Below are 23736 nucleotides of genomic sequence, written 5' to 3' on the forward strand. Positions count from 1 at the left end.
TAACACAACATTATAAAGCAATTATACTCCAATGAAGATGTAAAAAAAAAAGATTCTCTGTCTTTGGCTTTTGACTGACTGATTATAGTGTGTCTTAGTATAAGTCTCCTTAAGTTTATCCTAGTTAGAGTTTGTTGAGCTTCTTGGATGTGTAGATTTATGCTTTTCATCAAATTGGGAAGTTTTCAGCTATTATTTCTTCAAATATTCTTTCTGCCCTTTGCTCTGTCTTCTTCTGGGACTCCCATAAGTGTACATTGATAAGTTTGATGCTGTTCTGCAGGTCTCTCAAACCCTGTGTACTTTCTTTATTCTTTCTCCTCCTCATCATCATACTTGATCATTTCAATTGTTCTATCTCTGAATTCATTGATTCTCTCTTTTGCCTACTCTCATCTGCTGTTGAGCCCTTTTAGTGAATTTTTTAATTTCAGTTATTGTACTTTTTGGCTCCAGAATTTGTATTTGATTCCTTTTATAATTTTTCTATTGATATTCTCATTTTATTCATACTTCATTTCTTTGGTTTTCTTTAGTTCTTTGTCCATGGTTTCCTTTAGTTTTTGAGCATAATTAAGACAGATGGTTTATAAAGTTTTTGTCTAGTTAGTCCAATGTTTGGGCTTCCTCAGAGATGTCATGGCTAGTTTATGTCTTGAAATCTTTCAACAGACATTGCAGCCTCCCAGAAAACTGTTCTAGCCCAAGGGAGTGGGTAGAAACAAAGGTCAGCCTCTGTACCAGCTAATCAGGGGAACACTAGGCAGGTCAAAACTCAGAGTCACACTAGTTGAAGAACAATGTCTGTATTAGACCCCTGACACAACATCTGCACCAGAAACATTGGCTGCCATCCGCACAGCCACTGCCACCGTTCTGGGGAGTGGGAGATGTTAGGGCAGGTGAGCAGTAATGCTGCACTGCTCTCTTTGCAAAACTAATCTGCCCTTTCCTTCAGTCCTCTGGTTGCTGTAAGTTTGAGATTAGATTTCAGAATTCCAATAAAGTTGGTCCTGTTAGTCTTTGCAAGCTTATGATTGTTTCAATGGAGGAACAATTTTTTGAGCCCCTTATGCTGCCATTGAAAATTATTGTCACCCAAGAATCTGATATAGCTTCCCTGCTTAGAGGAATTTCTGTTAATATATGTTGTCCACAAAAATGCAATTAACAATCAGGTTAAGAAGAAAAAAGAGGAATTTTATTCAAGCCAAACTGAGGATTATATCTCAGGAGACAGACTCTTAGTAGTTCTGAGGACTGTTCCACCCATTAGAAGTCGAAGACACATACATTTTTGAGAGAAAAACTCATACGTCAAAATGACATGCTGATATTTCTATAAAGTTCACTCCCGTCTTTGAGGAGCTCTGGTTAATGTATAATGCAGATGTACACTGCATATTAGGGAGGAAGGGAGGAGGCCCAAATGGACACAGAGAAAGAACTTTAATTTTTTTTGTCCTGTCTGAAAATATAAATTTTGTTTCATCAATGTAAAATATCTTATAACTGTTTCCAGATAAACTATTTAATCAAAGTCAATCTTTTCCTTAACAGGATTTAGAAATCACATGAGGCTTAAAGAAAAAGAGTTTCTTCACAAATCCAGACAATTTTATGCTGTAATTGCAGAATATGGTTCACAGCTTTACAATTACCAGGTGATGTTTTGTTAAATCACTTTGTATGTCACTCATTTAAAATCTAATACACTAGATTTGTGATTCATTACCCTTTCCTTCTTCCCTGTTTCTCCCTTTTGCAATGGGAATGTCTATCCTATGCTGCTATGTTTGAAAGCAGATAATGTGTTTGATTTCACAGCTTCATAGCTAGAGGGGAGTTTGCTTCAGGATGAATGGTACCTGGGGTCTCATCCATATCTGAATTAGATGATATTTAGTTGAGGCTTTGGACTTTAGACTTTTAAGTTGATGCTGGAATGAACAAAGACTTTTGAGCTGTTGGGATAAAATGGATGTATTTTGCATGCAAGAAGGGCATTAATTTGGGGGGCCAGGGTTAGAATGTCATAGGCTGAATATTTATGACCCCCCAAATTCATATGTTGAATCCTAACCCCAGGTATTAGGAGGTGGGGCCTTTGAGAAGTGATTAAGTCATGAGGGTGGAACCCCCATGATTGGGATTAGTGCCCGTTATAAAAAAGATAGCCCAGGGACTTCCCTGGCAGTCCAGTGGTTAAGACTCCACAGTTCCACTGCAGGGTGTGTGGGTTTGATCCCTGGTCAGGAAACTAAGATCCTGCATGTCACATGGTGTGGCCAAAAAATAAAAATAAAAAATAAAAAAGATACCCCAGAGGGCTCCCTGCCCTCTCTCTGCCATGTGAGGACACAGTGAGGAGACACTGTCTATGAACCAGGAAGTGGTTCTCACCAGGTACCAAATCTGCTAGTGCCTTGATCTTGAACTTCTGTCTCCACAACTGTGAGAAATAAACTGTTATTTATAAGCCAACCAGTGTCTGGTATTCTGGAGCAGCCTGAACAAACTAAGCCAGCACCCCAAGGGAAGCTTCAGCACATGGAAAATGGCAACTAACACTTCAGTTAACGACTGCCTGGAGCTGTGGACAGAATGGCCTCCCATCTGTCCTGAAGCTAGTTAGAGCAAAAGGGACTTAGCTTGAGACCAGACACTGGTGTCCTCTCTCTGGTGCACCCCAGCACCCCAGATGTTACCTTGTCTATCCTATGCTTTGGCCTCTGAAGATGAGAGAAGGGAGGAAGGACAGGAGCTTTGGTCAAGTCAACGACTGCTCCACGACAGGCCAATGAACTGCATCCAGTCAGTGACCTTGGACCTGCGTTGGTGCCCTCTTCCCTGGAAGTTATAAGGTTTAAAATTAGATAACATGTGGCCGTTTTGTTATTAAAAAAAAAAAGTACTGGCCACGTGAGGCATTTGTGAACACTTGTGTCCAATTTGTCACAGCTCGAAGTATTGGAGCCACATTCTAAGGCATAAAGCTTTGGGTCTCAGTCGACATTACCTGTAAACACAAAACAGTGCTCACCTAGGCAGCGTACATACAAAAAGTGGAACAGTACAGAGAAGATCAGCACGGCCCCTGAGCAAGGATGACTAGCAGATTCATGAAGGCTTCCATATTTTTAAGAGTAAAATAGGGGCCCTGCCCACAGCTGTTTCTCTGCCTTTTCTACTCAGCCCTGTCATTTCTCAGGAGGCTGTTGATTCCACACCTGTCCAGTTGACTGCAGATGCCAACTGGTCCTCCTTCAGTGGGCATGTTTTGGGTCAGGCAGCAGGTATTTCATCAGGAGCTTTGTTGGAGATGCTGTGCAGTCCTACTGAAGGCTCTGGACATCTGTCCTAACCTTCCATGGGGCTCTGTACACCTTCCCGGAAGGAAGCTCCAGAAAGGTTCTTAGGAGCCCCAGCACTATTCTTATCACAGGACCCTCGTGGAAAGGATGGATCACCAGCTGTACCCAAAGCAGCCTCTGCTGCATCTTTGAGGTTTTCTTTTTTCCCTGTGGATGGCAACCCATCTTTCACGTGTTATCTTCCTTTCCCAGTCCTTCTTTTCTCTTCACTTTTATTTCCTCACTTTTTTTTGGTCCGATGGCTTTTTTTTTTTAATTTATTACTTTATTTATTTTTAGCTGTGTTGGGTCTTTGTTGCTGTGCACGGGCTCTCTCTAATTGCAGCAAGTGGGGGCTACTCTTCGTTCCAGTGTGCAGGCTTCTCATTGTGTTCGCTTCTCTTGTTGTGGAGCACGGGCTCTAGAGCACAGGCTCAGTAGTTGTGGCACACGGACTTAGTAGTTATGGCTCATGGGCTCTAGAGTGTAGGCTCAGTAGCTGTGGCACACAGGCTTAGTTGCTCCGCGGCATGTGGGATCTTCCCGGACCAGGGCTGGAACCCGTGTCCCCTGCATTGGCAGGCAGATTCTTAACCACTGTGCCACCAGGGAAGCCCTGGTCTGATGGCTTTTTATACTATATTTGCTCCTGTAGTGGAAGCCACCTAGAATCCTTTTGGAAATGAGGCAAATAAAAATGCTTTTAAAAATCTGCAAAATGTTAGCTTTCAAAGAACTCTCAAATTCATTTATCAGCAAATTAATGAAGGCATATTTTCTGTATGTTCTTTTAAGGTTAGAACAGAAAAAAAGTAACAGAAGTGCAAAACACTGCCCCTACCAACAGGAAACCTATTCAAACAGAAACTGAAAAACTAGAAAGAAGAATTTCTCCCTACCAAAAATAAGCTCCCACATCCACATCCCCATCAAAAGAAAAATGTTGAGGAGAACCTATAAGAAATTAAATTGCCCACTAATGAGAACCTACCGTTTAGCACAGGGAACTCTACTCAGTGCTCTGTGGTGACCTAAATAGGAAGGAAATCCAAAAGAGAGGGGATATATGTATATGTATAATTTGATTCACTTTGCTGCACAGCAGAAACTAACACAACATTGTAAAACAACAATACTCCAATAAAAATTTTTTTTAAATTAAATTGCTCAGCAGAAAAACAAAAGCAAGGTAATTGTTTACTGTGTGGCATGCTGTGTTCCATTCCACTCCATTGTCACACAACAGTGTGGATGAGATGTCCCTTCTGCCTTGCACCATTTTGGCAGAGCAAACTGATGGGAAGTCAGAGTCTTTGAAACAAAAAAGCAAACTCGTCCGCTGAGAAAGATGGGACATTATTTCCCAGATAACTCATGGATGGTCACTGCAGTGGGTTGAAAGTGACCCCCAAGAAGCTATTTCATGGCCTGACCCCCAGAACCTGTGCGTGGAACCTTTATTTGGAAAAAGAGTCTCTGCAGATGTAATTAGGGCTCCTGAGATGAAGTCATCCTGGATTTCCCAGATGGGCCCTAAACCCATTGACACGTGTCACACAGATAAGACACACACAGAGGAGAAGCACCTAGGGGAGAAGGGCGTGTGGGGACCGTGCAGCCACAGCGAGCCCGGGAGCCTCCAGAAGGTGCAAGAAGCAAGAAATGGAATCTCTCTTGAGCCTCAGAGGAAAGTGCGGCCCTGCTGACACCCTGATCTCGGACTTCTGGCCTCCAGGGCTGTAGGAGAATCCACTTCTGTCATTTTAAGCTGCTGGGTTTGCAGCCATTGGTGGGGGAGCCTAGAACCCACGAGGTACATGGAGCTTCGCACACAGAGGAGCTGGCGGAAGGAAGCTGGGTGAGCAGGGGCTGCAGCCTGGGCGCAGGCCCTCTGTCTGCCGTCCTGTGTGGACCTCCTCTGCCACGCCCTATGTGCATCCTAAACAGCAGCAACTCGTCAGCCTGGCTGGGCACCCCCTGTTCAAACATGCCCTGGTCCTGTTGAGACACCCTGCCGGCATTAGGTAAAGGCCTGCAATTTGTTTAATGGCATGCTAATGGAATCCAGCCATTGGCTTCCTTACAGAGAAAGGGGATGCCTGTCACTGTTCACAGGAACAAACCTCAGGTCTGGATGCTTCCGCATCTCCTCTAAAAATAACTATTTGCAGGAAGATGCAGGTGTCTTAGAGGCTCTGGGTCCCACTTGCCACACGTCTCTATCGAGGGTGGCAGTGTGATTTCCTTCCCCTTTACAAATAGGAAAAATAACTCCACCTGAGTAGGCAGGATTTGGAATGATTTTGTTTTGTTTGTTTTGTTTTTTTCAGGCCAGGCTTCGAATGCCAAAAGAGCAACTGGAACTTTTAAAGTGAGTGAGATGTTCTCGTGTGTGTAACTTTCTGGTGTGGGTCCAAACACTGAAATGCTTTTGTAAAATTATAAAACTAATTTCTACTTCTGAGGATCATTCTCTGGGGAAATATACACTGAGAGGTGCTTTCAATATTATTTATTACTTTTTAAAAAAAGGAAACAACCAAGATGAGAAAAACAGGTCAAAGGTTAATCATGTGGAATGGAGGATTATGGAGACATTAAAATAATTCCAAAACATATTCACTGATCTGGGAGGTGCAGTGGGACACAAAATTATTTTGTAACAATGTTTCTGCGTGGAATAAAAACTGTTACAGGCACACCAAAATTTAACAGTTTTTATTTCTTCAAAATTTTATATTGTTTCACAAATTGGGAGAAAATACTAGATAAGTGGGGCTTCCGTTTTTTCAGCATAAAGAAATACCCATTGGCTTGACATTTTCTTATTCTTTCTAATAACTTTCAAACTGTACAAGTAGCAGAGCCCATACTTGGAAAGTAAAATCTTGCACCCTGGAGCTGGTGAAAGGCAGCTACCCCCCACCTCCACCCCTGGCTGGATCCTCCAGCTCCCTGCTCGCCCGCCCGAGGCTGGTCCCCAGAGCTTCAGGGCTTGGTTGGGAATCTCCAGCTCCGTACCCCACTCAAAATACAAGGTGTTCCCCATCCTAAGGAGGTGAGGGGGGGTTTAAGATCCACACTGTGAGATCACCCGCTCAGGTCAGGGTGGCTGCACTCCCCAAGGGAGGGATGGGACATGCCTACACAGAGCACACCCCAAGCCCTGGGATGCCCTCAGGACAGCTTCCCTGAAAGTCTTTGCTTTTCACATGTAGTGAAGGGCAATTCTTTAGACGAAGGGGCGTCTCCTGAGCACCCCTTACTTGGGGTTTCTCTCTTCTGCAACGTAAAGCACCTCTTCGTTTTGCTGGCCCTGAAGCCCAGCCCTGGGAGGTGGCAGGGAGCCCACCGCTTCCTCCTTTCACAGTGAGGGTCTCCATTCACAGGAAGGAAAGCCAGACTTTGGAAAACAACTTCCGTGAAATTCTATTTTTAATTGAAGAAATAGATGTTCTGAAGGCCTTACTTAGAGATATACGGGATGGTCAGCACAGTTACAGCTGGACTGCCGACAGAGACCCCGCTGAAGGCTGGGACCACACTGAAGCTGTGGACGAGGTGATGTGGGCATTGGCAGGGAGGCGGGGCTCGTCTGACCTTCAGTTGTCACATCCACGGCTTACGTGAGTGGGGAATGGGGCGACAGCTGGGGTGTGGTCTGTGTCCTCTTGAAAATTCTTCCCCGGCAGTAGCTTACATTCACTAAAGCTTGCCCCTGGAAACACACTTTTTCGTAATTGCTGTGTCACAGGGAAGATTTTGTATTGCAAGAAAACTGACTTCCCACCCAAATAAGTAACTGATTCTGCCTTATTTTGCAGTTAAAAAAACAAAAGAAGACAAACAAAAGCTCATTCAAAAATGACAGTCTCTGAAAGTCCATACACAAATACTTAAATAGTAAAATATTTTTATTCAGGGACCTAAAGCTCGTGTATTTGGCCTACTTAGCACCAGGTCGGGCAACATTATGATGAAGACCAATGAGCTTGGTTTTGCCTCTTCTCCCCCCTTATTAGCACTAGCTTCTTTCCTTTCCTTAGGTTCTGCTTTTTGAAAGGCACAGAAAGCTGGCACTGACCACCACTGCCTCCAGGCCCCCAATGCCACGGCCCCGGGACAAAGTGCTTCCTCAGTTAGAACACAGACTGTTATGTTCTCTCAGGACACTTGCTCTTTTAGACTCAGAACATCCTCAAGAACCCAATATTAATTCAAATGATGAATAATTTCTAACACAAGCAATCATGTACTCTATGTAAACTGCCTTGATCCCCAAATACCTACAGGGAGTTCCCTGGCGGTCCAGTGGTTAGGAATCTGCACTTCCACTGCAGGGGGCACAGGTTCGATCCTGGGTTGGGGGACTAAGATCCCACAAGCTGCAAAAAAAAAAAAAAAAAAAAAAAAAAAAATAATATATATATATATATATATATATATATATACACACACACACACATTTAACCAAATATTTACAGAACATTCAAGTCTTTATTACTAAGCAGAGACACCCGGCAGGTCACACGCATCCTCATTTGACTGCCCCACTGTGACAGCGTGCTGGAGTGGTTGTCAGGCCTTCAGAAGGGGCTTGAGTCCAGCCTTGCTCTGTAGCCTTGGTGAACGGCCGAACATCGCAGGTTGGATAACTCAGCTGCCTGAGAAACACCGAGCCCACTGACCTGGGAAGGTGATATTAAGAATCTGTATGTGGTGCCGGGTTCTATCTGCAGCTTGGTCAATGTTCAGTGTTGTTATCATTTTGCAGATTAGGAAATTTGGGTCCAAATCAACAAAGTAAATTGTCAAAACTCAAGCAGCTGACAGAGATTGTTAACAGGAAACTCTTTTTAAAATTTGTACAGGAAATGTCAAACTTGGTAAATTATGTGCTTAAAAAGTTGAGAGAAGATCAAGTCCAGATGGCCGATTACGCCCTTAAGTCAGCAGGTGAGTAAGGAAGTGACAAGCCCAGTATAAAACGTCGATGCTTCAAAAGCATCTGTGTCCTCTGTGTTTCTTTATCTGGCGTTTATCTATCTGGTAACTGGAGAGGGAGGAAAAGCTAACAAACCTAGACAATAAAGAGGAGAATAGAAATGGTTGTAGGCGAGTGCAGACGTGTAGGTAGGAGCACCACAGAGGAAGTGCGCCTGCCACAGGGAGGCTGGGGACGCGTCACAAACATTACAACATTTGATCCTCTATACACTAAAGCGACTACTAATGACTAATCTAAATGCATTATTAGTGATTAAGTGATAGTGTCTCAAGACTGTATATAATGTTCTTAGTATCTTCCAAACATATACCCTTAAGTGCTTAGACTGTGAATCGTTAACCTTAATATTGCCTAGAAGCCCCTGCCTGTGGCAGTGTATGACCATGTGCTCAGTGAAGCGTGGGGCGGGGGGGGCGGCGCGGGAGGAGGAAAGGATTCCAGGGAAAGAGGGGAACACGAAGCACGCAGAGGAGCGCTAATGTTTATCAGGTGACAAAAGCCAAACTACTATTGCGGAAATAAATTTGTGTCCTGCATGGAGCAGAGAACATGTGAACCAGCATGATCCTTAGTCGTGTGTGTGTGTGTTGAGAGACAGCAAGAAGATAGACGTCTGACTTTGAATTCCCTGAAGCCTGAGAGGCATGAGCTTAAGTAAGGTGGGACGGTAACTCACAGAATGCTTTTTTTGTTTGTTTGCTTGGGCATCAATTTATTTATTTATTTTTGGCTGCATTGGGTCTTCGTTGCTGTGCACAGGTTTTCTCTAGTTGCGGTGAGCGGGGTCTACTCTTCGTTGCGGTGTGCGGGCTTCTCATTGCGGTGGCTTCTCTTGTTGCGGAGCATGGGCTCTAGGTGCACGGGCTTCAGTAGTTGTGGCACGTGGGCTCAGTAGTTGTGGCTCATGGGCTGTAGAGCGCAGGCTCAGTAGTTATGGTGCATGAGCTTAGTTGCTCCGCGGCATGTGGGATCCTCCTGGACCAGGGCTCAAACCTGTGGCCTCTGTGTTGGCAGGTGGATTCTTAACCACTGCACCACCAGGGAAGTCCAAGTCTTGGCATTCTGATACAGCCTTTTGATGTCTTCTTCCTATTCTGTTGAATATATTTACAACTTCCATTTGGAAAAACCATAATGACAAAGGTCTGTAGATACCCTGTGTAGAACAAGGAATAGCAGAAAACGTTATGGCTTCTGAATAAATGTTAGCATGATGCACAGCCAGCTTCTGGTTAGGATGAGATGGAGAAAAGCCCACGGCAGCCTTTCTTCCCTGCTGATGACATACAACTAAAAGAGTTGGACAAAATATAAAAAGCAGCTACCTGAGTATGATGAAAAGTAAACAAAAGGAGGAAGATTGTGGAGGGAAGTAAAAGACTGGAAATGTGGCCCATGCCGGGGTGAGTTTACTGTTTTTCTTTTCTCTCAAAGCTTGCGCTGAGGCTTGAGCTGCAGTGACAGAGCCGCAAGGTGGTGACAGTGTGGTGGGTGACTAAAATTGTGAGAGAAACTCCACCGTTCTAGAAAGAACCAGAACAAGATAGTCCTGTCGGCCAGAGAGTGTAGGAGGAAGGCTTGTGAAGGCCGGACAGGAGAGCAGACGCCCTGACCTCATGTGTGTGGCCTGCTGCCGGCTTGCCTCGTAGCTTCTCTTTCATGGAGATGGACCCACGGCAGCAGAGCAGCAGCTCTGAGATTTTTTTTTTCTTTTTTTTTTGTGGTACGCTGGCCTCTCACTGCTGTGGCCTCTCCCGTCGCAGAGCACAGGCTCCGGACGCGCAGGCCCAGCGGCCATGGCTCACGGGCCCAGCCGCTCCGTGGCATGTGGGATCCTCCCGGACCGGGGCACGAACCCGTGTCCCATGCATCAGCAGGCAGACTGTCAACCACTGCGCCACCAGGGAAGCCCAGCTCTGAGATTTTGACAAAGATTTAGCCACAGCTCGGGTCTTAGACTGTCCACTGAGGGGCAGATGGGCAGAACATGCCTATTGTAAAGGCTCTGAAAATGGAACTGAGATTGTTACCACCTCCCAGAGAAAAGGAGGGGCATTTATGGTCTGAACATTTCTGGTTGATTGTCTGATGAAACAAACAAAAGCACCCAGAGTCTCACAATATAATATTCAGTATGTCTAGGATACAGTTCAAAAGTAGTCTACATACCAAGACCTAGGCAAATGTGACCAATTTGCAAGGAGAAAGAGAACCAGCAGATGCCAACCCACTCCATCAGGACACAGATGTTGGATTATCACACAGAGACTCTGAAGGCAGGTAGTGTAACTAGGCTTCAAGTGGTAAAGGTAAGTACAGCTGAAATGAATGAAAAGATATGATCTCTCAGCCAAGACAGAGAAACTATAGAAAAGAACCAGATGAAAATTTGAGAAATGAAAAATCCAACATCTGAAAAAAATTCATTATATGGGTTTAATAATAGGACAATGACAAGAGAAAAGAATTAGTGAAACTGAAGATCAGTAGAAATTATCCAATCTGAAGAAGTGGGAGAAAATGGAAACAATTTTGAAAAAAATGAAAAAGCTTCAGAAACCTATGGGACATATATGAAAAGGTCTAACATTCTCATCCTTGTAGTCTCAGAGGCAGATAAGAGATAAATGCAGAAAAATAATTTATTTGAAGAAATAATAGCTGAAAACATCCCAAATTTTGTTAAAAATGTAAATTTATAGAGTCAAGAAACTGAGGAAATCAGAAACAAGATAAAGTCAAGGAAAACTATATCCAGATACATCATAAATTTCACAAAACCAAAGATGAGGAAGTCTTGAAAGCAGCTAGAGGAACAAAACATACACATTAATATGGGAGAATAATGATACAAATGACTGCAGATTTCTTATCAAAAACCAAGGAGACCAGAAGAGAAGGGAACTACACTGTAAAGCACTGAAATAAAGGAAATGCCAATGCAGATCCAGTAAAAATATCCTTTAAGAATGAGGGTGAGGGACTTCCCTGGTAGCGCAGTGGTTAAGACTCCATGCTCCTGATTCAGGGGGCCCAGTTTCAATCCCTGGTCAGGGAACTAGATCCCACATGCATGCTGCAACTAAGAGTTGACATGCCACAACTAAGGAGCCAGTGTGCCGCAACTAAGGAGCCCACCTGCCACAACCAAGACCCAGTGCAACCAAATTAAAAACAACAAAAAGAGGGCTTCCCTGGTGGCCCAGTGGTTGAGAGTCTGCCTGCCGATGCAGGGGACACGGGTTCGTGCCCCGGTCCGGGAAGATCCGACATGCCATGGAGCGGCTAGGCCCCTGAGCCATGGCCACTGAGCCTGCGCGTCCGGAGCCTGTGCTCCGCAATGGGAGAGGCCCCAACAGTGAGCGGCCCACGTACCGCAAAAAACAAAACAAAACTAAACAAAAAAAAACAAAAAGGGAATGAGGGTGAAATGAAGTCATTCTTTTTTTTTTTTTTTTTTTTTTGTTTTGTTTTGTTTTGTTTTTTTTTTGTGGTACGCGGGCCTCTCATTGTTGTGGCCTCTCCCGTTGTGGAGCACAGGCTCCAGACGCGCAGGCTCAGCGGCCACGGCTCCCGGGCCCAGCCGCTCCGCGGCATGTGGGATCTTCCTGGACCGGGGCACGAACCCGTGTCCCCTGCATCGGCAGGCGGACTCTCAACCACTGCGCCACCAGGGAAGCCCCGAAGTCATTCTTTGATGAAGGGAAACCAAGGGACTTCTTTGTCAACAGATCTGCTAAAGGAAGTTCATTAGGGCTAAGGGAAATGACACCAAAAGGAAACTTGGAACTTCAGGAAAGAAGAAAGAACAACAGATAAGACAAATATCTATAACTATGAGACAATTTTCTTAAGTTCTTTAAAATAGGTATGACTGTTGAAAAGAAAAATTATAACATTAGGTGATGGGGTTTTAATATATGTAGATGGACAACTCTTAAGGAAAGGTCAATGGGTGAAGTTAAAGGGACCTCTTGGTAAAATATTAACTCTAAATTGACTTTGAAAGGTTAGTTATGTGTATTAAGATTGCCAGAGCAACCACTAAAAAAATACAGAGACAAAGTATGTACAGAGGGAGCACACCTCAACATAATAAAGCCATATATGACAAACCCAGAGCTAACGTCATACTCAACAGTGAAAAGCTGAGTGCTTTCCTATAAGATCAGGATCTAGACACGGATGCCTACTCTCACCACTTTTGTTCAATGTAGTATTGGAAGTCCCAGCCACAGCAATCAGAGAAGAAAAAGAAGTAAAAGGCATCCAAATGGGAGAAAAAGAAATAAAACTGTCACTATTTGCAGATGACATGATACCATATACAGAGAACCATAAAGACTCTATCAAAAAACTATTACAACCAATAAATGAACTCAGTAAAGTTGCAGGATACAAAATTAATACATAAAAATCTGCTGCATTTCTATACACTAATAACAAATTATCAGAAAGAGAAATAAAGAAAACAACTCCATTTACAATTGCACCAGAAAGAATAAAATGCCTAGGAATAAATTTAACTAAGGAGATGAAAGACCTATACTCTGTCCTAGTCAACACTGTACTAGAATTCCTAACAGTAAAGTAAGACAAGAGTCAGAGAGAGAAGGGGAGGGAAGAGTGGGGGTGGGGAGGGGAAGAGAGGGAAAGAAGAAAGAAGCAAGCAAATTGGAAAGGAAGAAATAAAAATCTCTGTATTCACAGACAACATGATGATTTATGTAGAGAATCATCAAAAAATCTTCTAGAACTAATAAGTGAAGTTAGTAAGTTCAACTGTATATATATAATTTTTAGATGCTAGTAATAAGAAATTGGAAAAATAAATTTTAAAAACAGTCTTATTCACAACAGCAGTGAAAAACATGAAGAACATGCTAAAAGCAAAAAAAAGCACCCGCTAATGAAAGAAATAACAGAAGACCTAAATAAGTGGACAGATCTGCCAAGTTTGTGTATTAGAAGCAACAATATTGGTAAGATGGCAATTCTTCCTAACCAGTCTATTGATTCAACACAATCCCAGTCAAAATCCCAGCATGATTGTTTGTAGAAATCTACAAGCTCTTTCTAAAATAGCCAAAACGGTTTTGAAAGGAAGAACAAATTTGGAGGACTCACACTGATTTGAAAGCCTACTATAAAGTTACAGCAATGAGAGAATGTGATGTTGATGAAATTAATGAACCAATAAAAAGTCCAGAAATAGTCCCACACTAATCAACTTTTGACAAAGGAGAAAAAGCCAGTTGATGGTGCTGGAAGAGTTGGACAATCATATGCAAAAATAAACCTTGACTCACAGCTCACACCTTACAAAAATTAACTCAGAATGTGTTAAATGTAAAAAGTATGATTTAAATATAAAGCTTAAAGCTATAAGACTTCTAGAAGAAAAAATAAGAGAAAGTTTTTGTGACTTTGAGTTGGGAAAAGATTTCTTAGACACAATACCCAAAATGTGATCCGTAAAAAGAAAAGAATGGATAATTTGGACTTCATCTAAATTTAAAACTTCTGCTTGGAAAAAGCCATTGAAGAGAATGAAAAGACAAGTCACAGGCTGGGAGACAGGATTGCAAATCAAATACTTGACAAAGGACTTATAGCCACAATTTATAAACACTCTCAAACTTCAATGGTAAGAAAACAGCCAATCCAATAAAAAGTGGGCAAACGATTTGAAAGCCACCTCATCAAAGAAGATACGTACATGTCAAAAAAGCACATGAAAAAATGCTCATCATTAGTATCCATTAGTGAAATGTAGATATATCCATTAGAACAGCAAACAAACAAACAAAACCTGACACGTGAAATGGCAGCAGCAATGGAAAGCAAGCAGAACTCTCACACGTGGCTGGTGAGAATGTAACGGTGGTACAGCCATTTTGGAAAACCATTTGCCAATTTCTTTTTTTTTTTTAATTGAAATATAGTTGATTTACAATGTTGCATTAGTTTCAGGTGTACAACACAGTCATTCAATATTTTTATAGCTTATACTCCATTTAAAGTCATTACATATAAAATATTGGTTATATTCCCAGTGCTGTGCATTATATCCTTGTATCTTATTTATTTTTTATTTTTTTTTTGCGGTACGCGGGCCTCTCACTGCTGTGGCCTCTCCCGTTGCGGAGCACAGGCTCCGGACGCACAGGCTCAGCGGCCATGGCTCACGGGCCCAGCTGCTCCACGGCACGTGGGATCCTCCCGGACCCGGGCACGAACCCGTGTCCCCTGCATCGGCAGGCGGACTCCCAACCACTGCGCCACCAGGGAAGCCCTCTTATTTATTTTATACCTAGTAGCTTGCACGTCTTAATCCCCTTCCCCTATCTTGCCCCTCCCCCCAGCCCTCCCCCCTTTGGTAACCACTAGTTTGCTCTTTTGTATCAATGAGTCTGTTTCTGTTTCGTTATATTCACTCACTCGTTTTATTATTTAGATTCCACATATAAGTGAAAACATACAATAATTGTCTTTCTCTGTCTTACTTACTTCACTAGGGTATGACATTTGACAATTTCTTATGAAGTTAAACATAACACATATGACCCAGCAATTCCACCTCTATGTATCAATATTTACCTATGAGAAGTTTAAACTTATGTTCACAATAAAACGTGTCGGAGAATGTCTACAGCAACTTTATTCATTGTCAGCAAAACTGGAAATAGATGAAGGAATAGCTAGTTGTGATGTATCCACACAGTGGAATGTTACTCAGCAATAAGAAGGAACACATTCATTATACCTGCCAGGAAGCTCAAATGTATCAGTTGTGCTAAGTGAAAGTAGCCATATTCAAAAGGCTACTACTGTGATTGACTACAAAGAAACAGCAAGAGAGAAGGTCCAGAATAGGCAAATGTGGATAGCAAGTAGGTCAGTGATTGCCTAGGGATGGAGTGGGGTTCGGGGGAGTGGGGAGTGACCGCTGAGTGCAATAGGGTTTCTTTGGGGGCTGATTGAAAGTGTTCTAATGTTGATTGCGGTCATGGCTGTGCAACTCTGTGAATATCTGAAAACCACTGAATTGTACACTTTAAATGAGTAAATTGGGTAGTATGTATATCTCAATAAAGCTGAGTAGAAACTTAAAAAATGAGAATGAGAAAAGTGAATTTGAATTACTTAAAAACCCTACCTGCCACAATTAGCGTTTTCTGAACTAGATTATGGCTGGGGTGGGGTCAGTCCTCTCATCAGTATGTGGAAGTTTAATTCCCGTCCAACCAGTCAGTCCAGCAGGAAGATTCATTGACCAAGCAGACCATATCAGCACTCAAAAACAAGGTACCCACAGGGTTGCCAGGTAAAATAAAGGATGCTCAGTGAAATTTGAGTTTCAGGCAAACAGCAAACAATTTTTTAGTATATGTCCCAGATATTGTATGGGATGTAACTGTACTAAAAAATTATTCATCGTTTATGTAAAATTAAAATTTAACTGGGAATCTTGTGTTTCTAGTTGCTAAGTCCTGCAACCCTGGGTACATTCACTATTTCAAATCCTACCATCTTAGAAAAGGCACTGATGATCTGATATTCATCACATATGTGTCTTTTTAATGTATTGTGATATCCAGATGGAATTTAAGGAAGTAATTTGCATTTTCTTCATTTCTTATGTATCAGATACATTTTGCTTCTAAAATGAAGTAACCTGAAGGGATAATATTTGATGAGTATATTTTATATTTCTTTGATTAAAATGAAAGCTCAATAAATCTTCAGAATGGCTGTTATGAATACAACTTGTTAGTACATTTATGACATTGCTGGTCATTCTGCTTTTGTTTTTGAGTGAATTGGGCTTATTTATCACATGACTTGTTGAAGTATGGGGATCCATATGTCTCCTTAGCTAATAAACACAGTACACATAATATTTCCATGTCTAAATCAATTCCTCCAGATTTCAATTTTTTATTGTAATATCAGTTCCAGAAATTTTGTGAAACCACACAGAGCAAGAATGGTTTTCTCAAAGTGACAAAATTTCAGTGGTAGTGAAAGCTGAAAGTCATACTTTTCTTATCAGTTTCCTGGTATGAATTTTACCTTATTTGTATGTTGCCCAGTAATAGTTTCCCAACAACATTAAAATCTAAATGGTGTTTTGAATTGTGTGATTTTTTTTTTTAATTTTAAAAATTATTCTATAATTTCAGGAGCCTCTGTTCTTGAAGCTGGGACCTCAGAAAGTTACAAAAATAATAAAGCAAAACTCTACTGGCATGGGATTGGGTTCTTAAATTATGAAATGCCTCCAGATATCATTCTCCAGGTAAAAGCTAGATTTAAAATAACTTGTTTATATTTTAGGATTCTGTTCCTATCACTTATCAGGAAAAATATTAATGTCTGAAATGGAAACAACTCTGAACTTGTCAGGGAGACTGAAACTGTCCTCTTAGATTTTTACAGTCATAAAACTACGTGAAATATTTCCTTCTTATGGGCAATGAACTATGATTAATTAATTAATTAATAATTATTTATTATTCTAAGATCAGTGTACTGATCAGTGTACTGATCAGTATGTACTTCTCAAATAAAACATACACATTCCGTATTTTTTCTTTAAGTTGATTCTGTGGTCTTCCTTTTCCACTGAAAACTTCAGTCACTCAACAAACACTTGTTGAAGATGCATGACCCCTAAGTGCAAGTACTGTGCTATGTGCTGTTCAGGCCAACACATTTTTATAAAGTCCAATTATAATAGGAGAAATTTCCAAGTAAGATTTTCACTATCATTTCAGTTCAATTCAAAAGGCACTAGACACCAACTGACAGTACAGCTCTTCTTAACTATAACTACACACCTGAATTTATTTCCAGTTTAGAAATACCTTCAGGGGCAAATGTATAGATCTCACTCCAGAGTACAGTCTAGATCTAGAAAATGGTAGACATCATCTTTCTTCCTTACCATCAGTATAGCCAGCTTCGCTATCACCACCATTATCATCACCACTACTACCATCACCACCACCATCACCGTCATCACCTGCCATCATTGTCCACAGTGACAGCCACCACCCTCTTCATTACCACCACCAGCACTGTCTTCACCAGTGCCTTCACCACTCATACCAACTAGCTGCCTGTAGCGACTTACAGTCTAGTTAGAGCAATAAAAAAAAAAATACTCATGCAATAAAAGGCTCTGATTGGCATCAGCACAACCAAAACTATGGGTATCATGGAAGCTTTCCTGTTTGATACATCCCACACAGTGCCCTCATATTATAGTCATAAACAAGTTCTTTGGTCAATAGTGATTAGCTGGCCAACATTGTAGGAGTGGATTTATATAAGCACATAAAAGATTAATGCGGTGCTTTCTTTCCAGCCGGATGTCCACCCTGGGAAGTGCTGGGCCTTCCCAGGTTCCCAGGGTCATGCCCTAATCAAGCTTGCCAGGAAGATCATACCAACTGCTGTTACCATGGAGCACATCTCAGAGAAGGTGTCTCCCTCAGGAAACATCTCCAGCGCACCCAAGGAATTTTCTGTCTATGTGAGAAGCTGCCTAAATCTTCACTCAGAAAGGGTTATAGTAGGTGATTGGCTAGGAACTGGGAGCTAGGATATCATCTGAACTGTGCAGCTAACCGTTTGTATCACTGTGAGAAAATCACTTACTTCCTGGATCTCTGTTTTGTCATCTACAAAGTAAGAGGGTTGGACCAGATGATTACTATTATTTAATTCTATTTTTTACTTTTATCAAAGTTATACGTGTATAATTTAAAAAGAAACATTACCATGTTTATAAGCAAACATGATTTTCCCTTGTCCCACTTCTCCCACCCCAATTTTTACTCTCTGGAAGCTTCCACTTGCAACAGTTTTAGCTGCTTATGTCATTAACTGCCTTCATATTTGCTTTTACTGTTATTCCTTGATTTTTCAGTTTTGATTATTATCTACTGACTTCCTCTAATGGAAAATGGATATTAGTTCTCCCATTCTCCCAAAATGTTTATGTCTTAACTTAAAAAAAATCAAACAGGTTTATTGAGATATAATTCACACTCTGGCGATTCAGTCATGTAAAGTGTACACTTAGTAGCTTTTGGTATATTCACAGAGTTGTGTAACCATCAACATGATCAATTTTAGAATATTTTTACTATTCTCCAGAGAAAGCCTGCACCCCTTAGCTGTTACTTCCCATCCCCCACCTCACTCTCCCAGCCGCTGACAACCACTAATCTACTTTGTGCCTGTAGGTTTCCGGAATCATATAATACATGGTCTTTTGTTTTTTTAAATTTATTTGTTTATTTATTTTTGGCTGCTTTGGGTCTCCGTTGCTGCACGCAGGCTTTCTCTAGTTGCAGCGATTGGTGGCTTCTCTTTGTTGCAGAGCGTGGGCTCTAGGCACGCAGGCCTCAGTAGTTGTGGCTCGTGGGCTCTAGAGCACAGGCTCAGTAGTTGTGGCGCACAGGCCCAGTTGCTCCGTGGCATGTGGGATCTTCCCGGACCAGGGCTCAAACCCGTGTCCCCTGAGCTGGCAGGAGGATTCCTAACCACTGCGCCACCAGGGAAGTCCTGGTCTTTTGTGAATGGCTTCTTTCACTCAGCATAATGTTTCCAAGGTTCATGTATGTTATAATGTGTCAGTACTTCATATTTTTAATTGCTGGATAATATTTTCTTATATGGATAGACCCCTTTTATTGATCCGTTCATCAGTTGCCGGACATTCGAATGGTTCCCACCCATTTGACTATTATGAATAAAGCTGCTGTGAGGAGCTGTGTACAAGGTTGTCTGTGGACCTCAGTCTTCATTTCTCTTGGATTTGTTCCGAAGAGCCGAATTGCTAGATCACATGATGAATCCGTGTTTCATGTGTGAGACACTGCCAGACGGTTTATCTCGGTTACAATCCATAGCCAACATTTTCATTGTGACTCTGTGAACAATATTGTTTTAGTTGAGTCATACAATGCACTGGAATACTATTTTCTTTACATGAAAATTTTGATGTTCTTGAGGATAATTCCCTCATTTTAATTTAATTTGCTTAGTTATCTATATTTTTATCATGAAAACATTCCCAACCTCTTCTTCAGATGTGTAAATATCCTCCCATTCTGCCCATTCATGTCAGATACTTTTTTTTTTTTTCGGTACGCGGGCCTCTCACTGCTGTGGCCTCTCCCGTTGCGGAGCACAGGCTCCGGACGCGCAGGCTCAGCGGCCATGGCTCACGGGCCCAGCCGCTCCGCGGCATGTGGGATCATCCCAGACCGGGGCACGAACCCGTGTCCCCTGCATCGGCAGGTGGACTCTCAACCACTGTGCCACCAGGGAAGCCCATGTCAGATACTTTATAAACAATTTCTTGTTTATTGTTTAAAGACATCCTCCGGAGCACTGCTCAGCTCCTCCAACCTGGTTGCTGGCCAGGCCTAATGCACAACTGCTGTCAGGAGGCTTCATGTCCACATCCTGGGGATTTGACTTATCTAATCTATTTTTTTATACATCTTTATTGGAGTATAATTGCTTTACAATGGTGTGTTAGTTTCTGCTTCATAACAGTGAATCAGTTATACATATACATATGTCCCCATATCTCTTCCCTCTTGCGTCTCCCTCCTTCCCACCCTCCCTATCCCACCCCTCTAGGTGGTCACAAAGCACCGAGCTGATCTCCCTGTGCTATGAGACTGCTTCCCACTAGCTATCTATTTTACGTTTGGTAGTGTATATATGTCCATGCCACTCTCTCACGTTGTCCCAGCTTACCCTTCCCCCTCCCTGTATCCTCAAGTCCATTCTCTAGTAGGTCTGTGTCTTTATTCCTGTCTTGCCCCTAGGTTCTTCATGACCATTTTTTTTTTTAGATTCCATATATATGCGTTAGCATACAGTATTTGTTTTTCTCTTTCTGACTTACTTCACTCTGTATGACAGACTCTAGGTGCATCCACCTCACTACAAATAACTCAATTTCATTTCTTTTTATGGCTGAGTAATATTCCATTATATATATGTGCCACATCCTCTTTATCCATTCATCTGTGGATGGACACTTAGGTTGTTTCCATGTCCTGGCTATTGTAAATAGAGCTGCAATGAACATTGTGGTACATGACTCTTTTTGAATTATGGTTTTCTCAGGGTATATAACCAGTAGTGGGATTGCTGGGTCATATGGTAGTTCTATTTTTAGTTTTTAAGGAACCTTCATACTGTTCTCCATACTGGCTGTATCAATTTACATTCCCATCAATAGTGCAAGAGGGTTCCCTTTTCTCCACACCCTCTCCAGCATTTATTGTTTGTAGATTTTTTGATGATGGACATTCTGACTGGTGTGAGGTGATACCTCATTGTAGTTTTGTCTAATCTATTATTTTAAAAATCTTTTCTATCTGATTTTTCTTCTTTGTTTTCTGTTCCACCTTCTGGAATATTTTATCAATTTATATTTTAAACCCTATGCTAAATTTTTCATTTCTGCTGTCATGATTATTCTAAGACTCTTTTTCTATAAATACTCCTTTTTCTACAGTCTATATGTTTTCCTATATTACTGGATGCAATTACAGTTTTGTTCCATATTTTTAGCTCCCTCACATCTTTACTCCCAAGTACCCCCTTTCCTATTTGTTAACAGGGGCTCCATGTTTCTTGTTAGTTGCTTTCCACATGTATCTGGTGGCTGGCTTTTCCTGCACACATGAGAGGCAAGTCAACAGTGAGCTTCACGGCTAGATGGTCTGGTTGGAGACCACAGAGTGTGGTATCCAGAAGATTGAACCCAGGAATCCTGCAACTTTGTGCCCAGGGGGTTTCAGCTTGGCCTATGTGCTGGGTGTGGAGGTGCACAGCCCATCATTCATGCATGCAGAGGTTATACCTCCACCTCTTATTTTTGCAGGGAGCTCCTGAGGTCAGCTGTCCTAGAGCTGGGGGGAAAAAGATAATCCTTTTCTGCACAAGGGCAGGGGTGATGACCAGGGTCTAACTGCTTCTTAAAAAGACAGTTAGCCTACTCTCAGATGTGGGGACCGTGGTGATGACCAGGGTCTAACTGCTTCTTAAAGAGACAGCCGACTCTCAGATGTGGGGACCCCTCAGCCTCATGCTGGGCCCCATGGCACGGCCCCAGATCTGGCCCTTTCTGGGCCCTTGCAGTAAACATCAGCCCCAGCATGCTGCTGATTCCCCCTACAGCCAGAGTAGCGTGCGTTTTCTCCAGGCCACTACACCAGTCACCATTTGGCCATCTCCAGATGTTGTTCTCTCAGTGTCTGCTCCCATGTTTTCCTCAGAGGTTTATGCCTTACGTCAATCCCTTCATGTTCCTATCCAGAGGAGGGCTCAGAGTTAAACAAGGGTGCTCAGCCTGACTTGTGTGTCATTCAAACTCCTTTAAATGCCATGGTCCTGGACTTATAAAACACAGAGACTACTGTCTTTTGATGCAAGCCTGATGCCATCCACAGTCAGTGTCTGCATACACCTATAGTTGAGCTATGTTGGATTTGAGCAGATCAAACCCTGTCTCACAAAAGTGTGCACAGTTGCTCATTACAGAGGGATTTTATGGATGAATCCTTCAGGCAAGAATCCTTTAGTAAGAAAAATTACCTCTCATTGTTTTTCTCTAATATTAATGAATTTATGAACCAAGTGAAATTAAAATAGAATGATAAAGAAGGTGGAAATAAAACTAGCATACCTCTCAACAGGCTAAAGGAAGTATATGAGACTTTATATATATATATATATATATATATATATATATATATATATATCTCAAATGTGAAATAGGTACATTGATATGTCAGTATATAGATGAATGTATATATTGTATATAATATATATAATTGAATATATTATATATAATTGAATATAATATATATTATAAATAATTGAATATATAATATAGATTATATAAAATTGTGAGTGCATTATTTAGTCATGATGTATCCAATTCTTTTAATAAATTAATTTATAAATAGTTAAAATGTTGATATTACGATTTTCATTATATTGAATAAAATGACTGAACTCATGAAAACTTTATTTTGTTGTGTTACTATGATTCAAGTAACCTAACAATAAACTTTAGATTTACAAGGTAAATTAATTTCCAACAGTGAGCTCTCCTCTCAAAAATCTTCAATTTTAAAGGGTAGAGAGAAGCAAGAAGAACTACAATCCTGCAACCTGTGGAACAAAAACCACATTCACAGAAAAATAGAAAAGATGAAAAGGCAGAGGGCTATGTACCAGATGAAGGAACAAGGTAAAACCTCAGAAAAACAACTAAATGAAGTGGAGGTAGGCAACCTTCCAGAAAAAGAATTCAGAATAATGATAGTGAAGATGATCCAGAGCCTCGGAAAAAGAATGGAGGCAAAGATTGAGAAGATGCAAGAAATGTTTAACAAAGACCTAGAAGAATTAAAGAACAAACAAACAGAGATGAACAATACAATAACTGAAATGAAAAATACACTAGAAGGAACCAATAGCAGAATAACTGAGGCAGAAGAATGGATAAGGGACCTGGAAGACAGAATGGTGGATTCACTGCTGTGGAACAGAATAAAGAAAAAAAGAATGAAAAGAAATGAAGACAGCCTAAGAGACCTCTGGGACAACATTAAGCACAACGACACTCGCATTATAGGGGTCCCAGAAGGAGAAGAGAGCAAGAAAGGACCAGAGAAAATATTTGAAGAGATTATAACTGAAAACTTCCCTAACATGGGAAAGGAAATAGCCAACTAAGTACAGGAAGCGCAGCGAGTCCCATAGAGGATAAACTCAAGGATAAACATGCTGAGACACATAGTAATCAAACTGGCAAAAAATAAAGACAAAGAAAACTTATTGAAAGCAGCAAGGAAAAATGACATATAACACACAAGCAAATTCCCATAAGGTTAAGAGCTGATTTCTCAGCAGAAACTCTACAAGCCAAAAGGGAGTGGCATGATATACTTAAAGTGATGAAAGGGAAGAACCTGCAAACAAGATTACTCTACCCGGCAAGGATCTCATTCAGATTCGATGGAGAAATCAAAATCTTTACAGACAAGCAAAAACTAAGAGAATTCAGCACCACCAAACCAGCTCTACAACAAATGCTAAAGGAACTACTCTAAGTGGGAAACACAAGAGAAGAAAAGGACCTACAAAAACAAACCCAACACAATTAAGAAAATGGCCACAGGAACATACATATTGATAATTACCTTAAACGTGAATGAATTAAATGCTCCAACCAAAAGACACAGGCTTGCTGAATGGATACAAAAACAAGACCCAAATATATGCTGTCTACAAGAGACCCACTTCAGACCCAGGGTCACATACAGA

General features: G+C 41.5%; 1 protein-coding gene across 1 annotated transcript in view; it reads left to right on the forward strand.

Annotated features, from left to right (window-relative positions):
* Positions 1-1571: 1571 nt before the first annotated feature.
* SUN3 (Sad1 and UNC84 domain containing 3) overlaps positions 1572-23736 on the forward strand; it is a gene marked incomplete at its 3' end in the record, with an annotated part of 28165 nt that continues 6000 nt past the window's right edge. Inside the window, exons 1-6 of the mRNA XM_079711754.1 lie at positions 1572-1664; positions 5684-5724; positions 6743-6914; positions 8225-8309; positions 16548-16663; positions 17735-17902. Coding sequence (XP_079567880.1) covers positions 1575-1664; positions 5684-5724; positions 6743-6914; positions 8225-8309; positions 16548-16663; positions 17735-17902 — 672 coding nt within the window. The 5' untranslated portion in view covers positions 1572-1574. The remainder of the gene's footprint in view (positions 1665-5683; positions 5725-6742; positions 6915-8224; positions 8310-16547; positions 16664-17734; positions 17903-23736) is intronic.

This window comes from Hyperoodon ampullatus (genome assembly GCF_949752795.1).
Source record: "Hyperoodon ampullatus genome assembly, chromosome: 9".
Lineage (NCBI taxonomy): Eukaryota > Metazoa > Chordata > Mammalia > Artiodactyla > Ziphiidae > Hyperoodon > Hyperoodon ampullatus.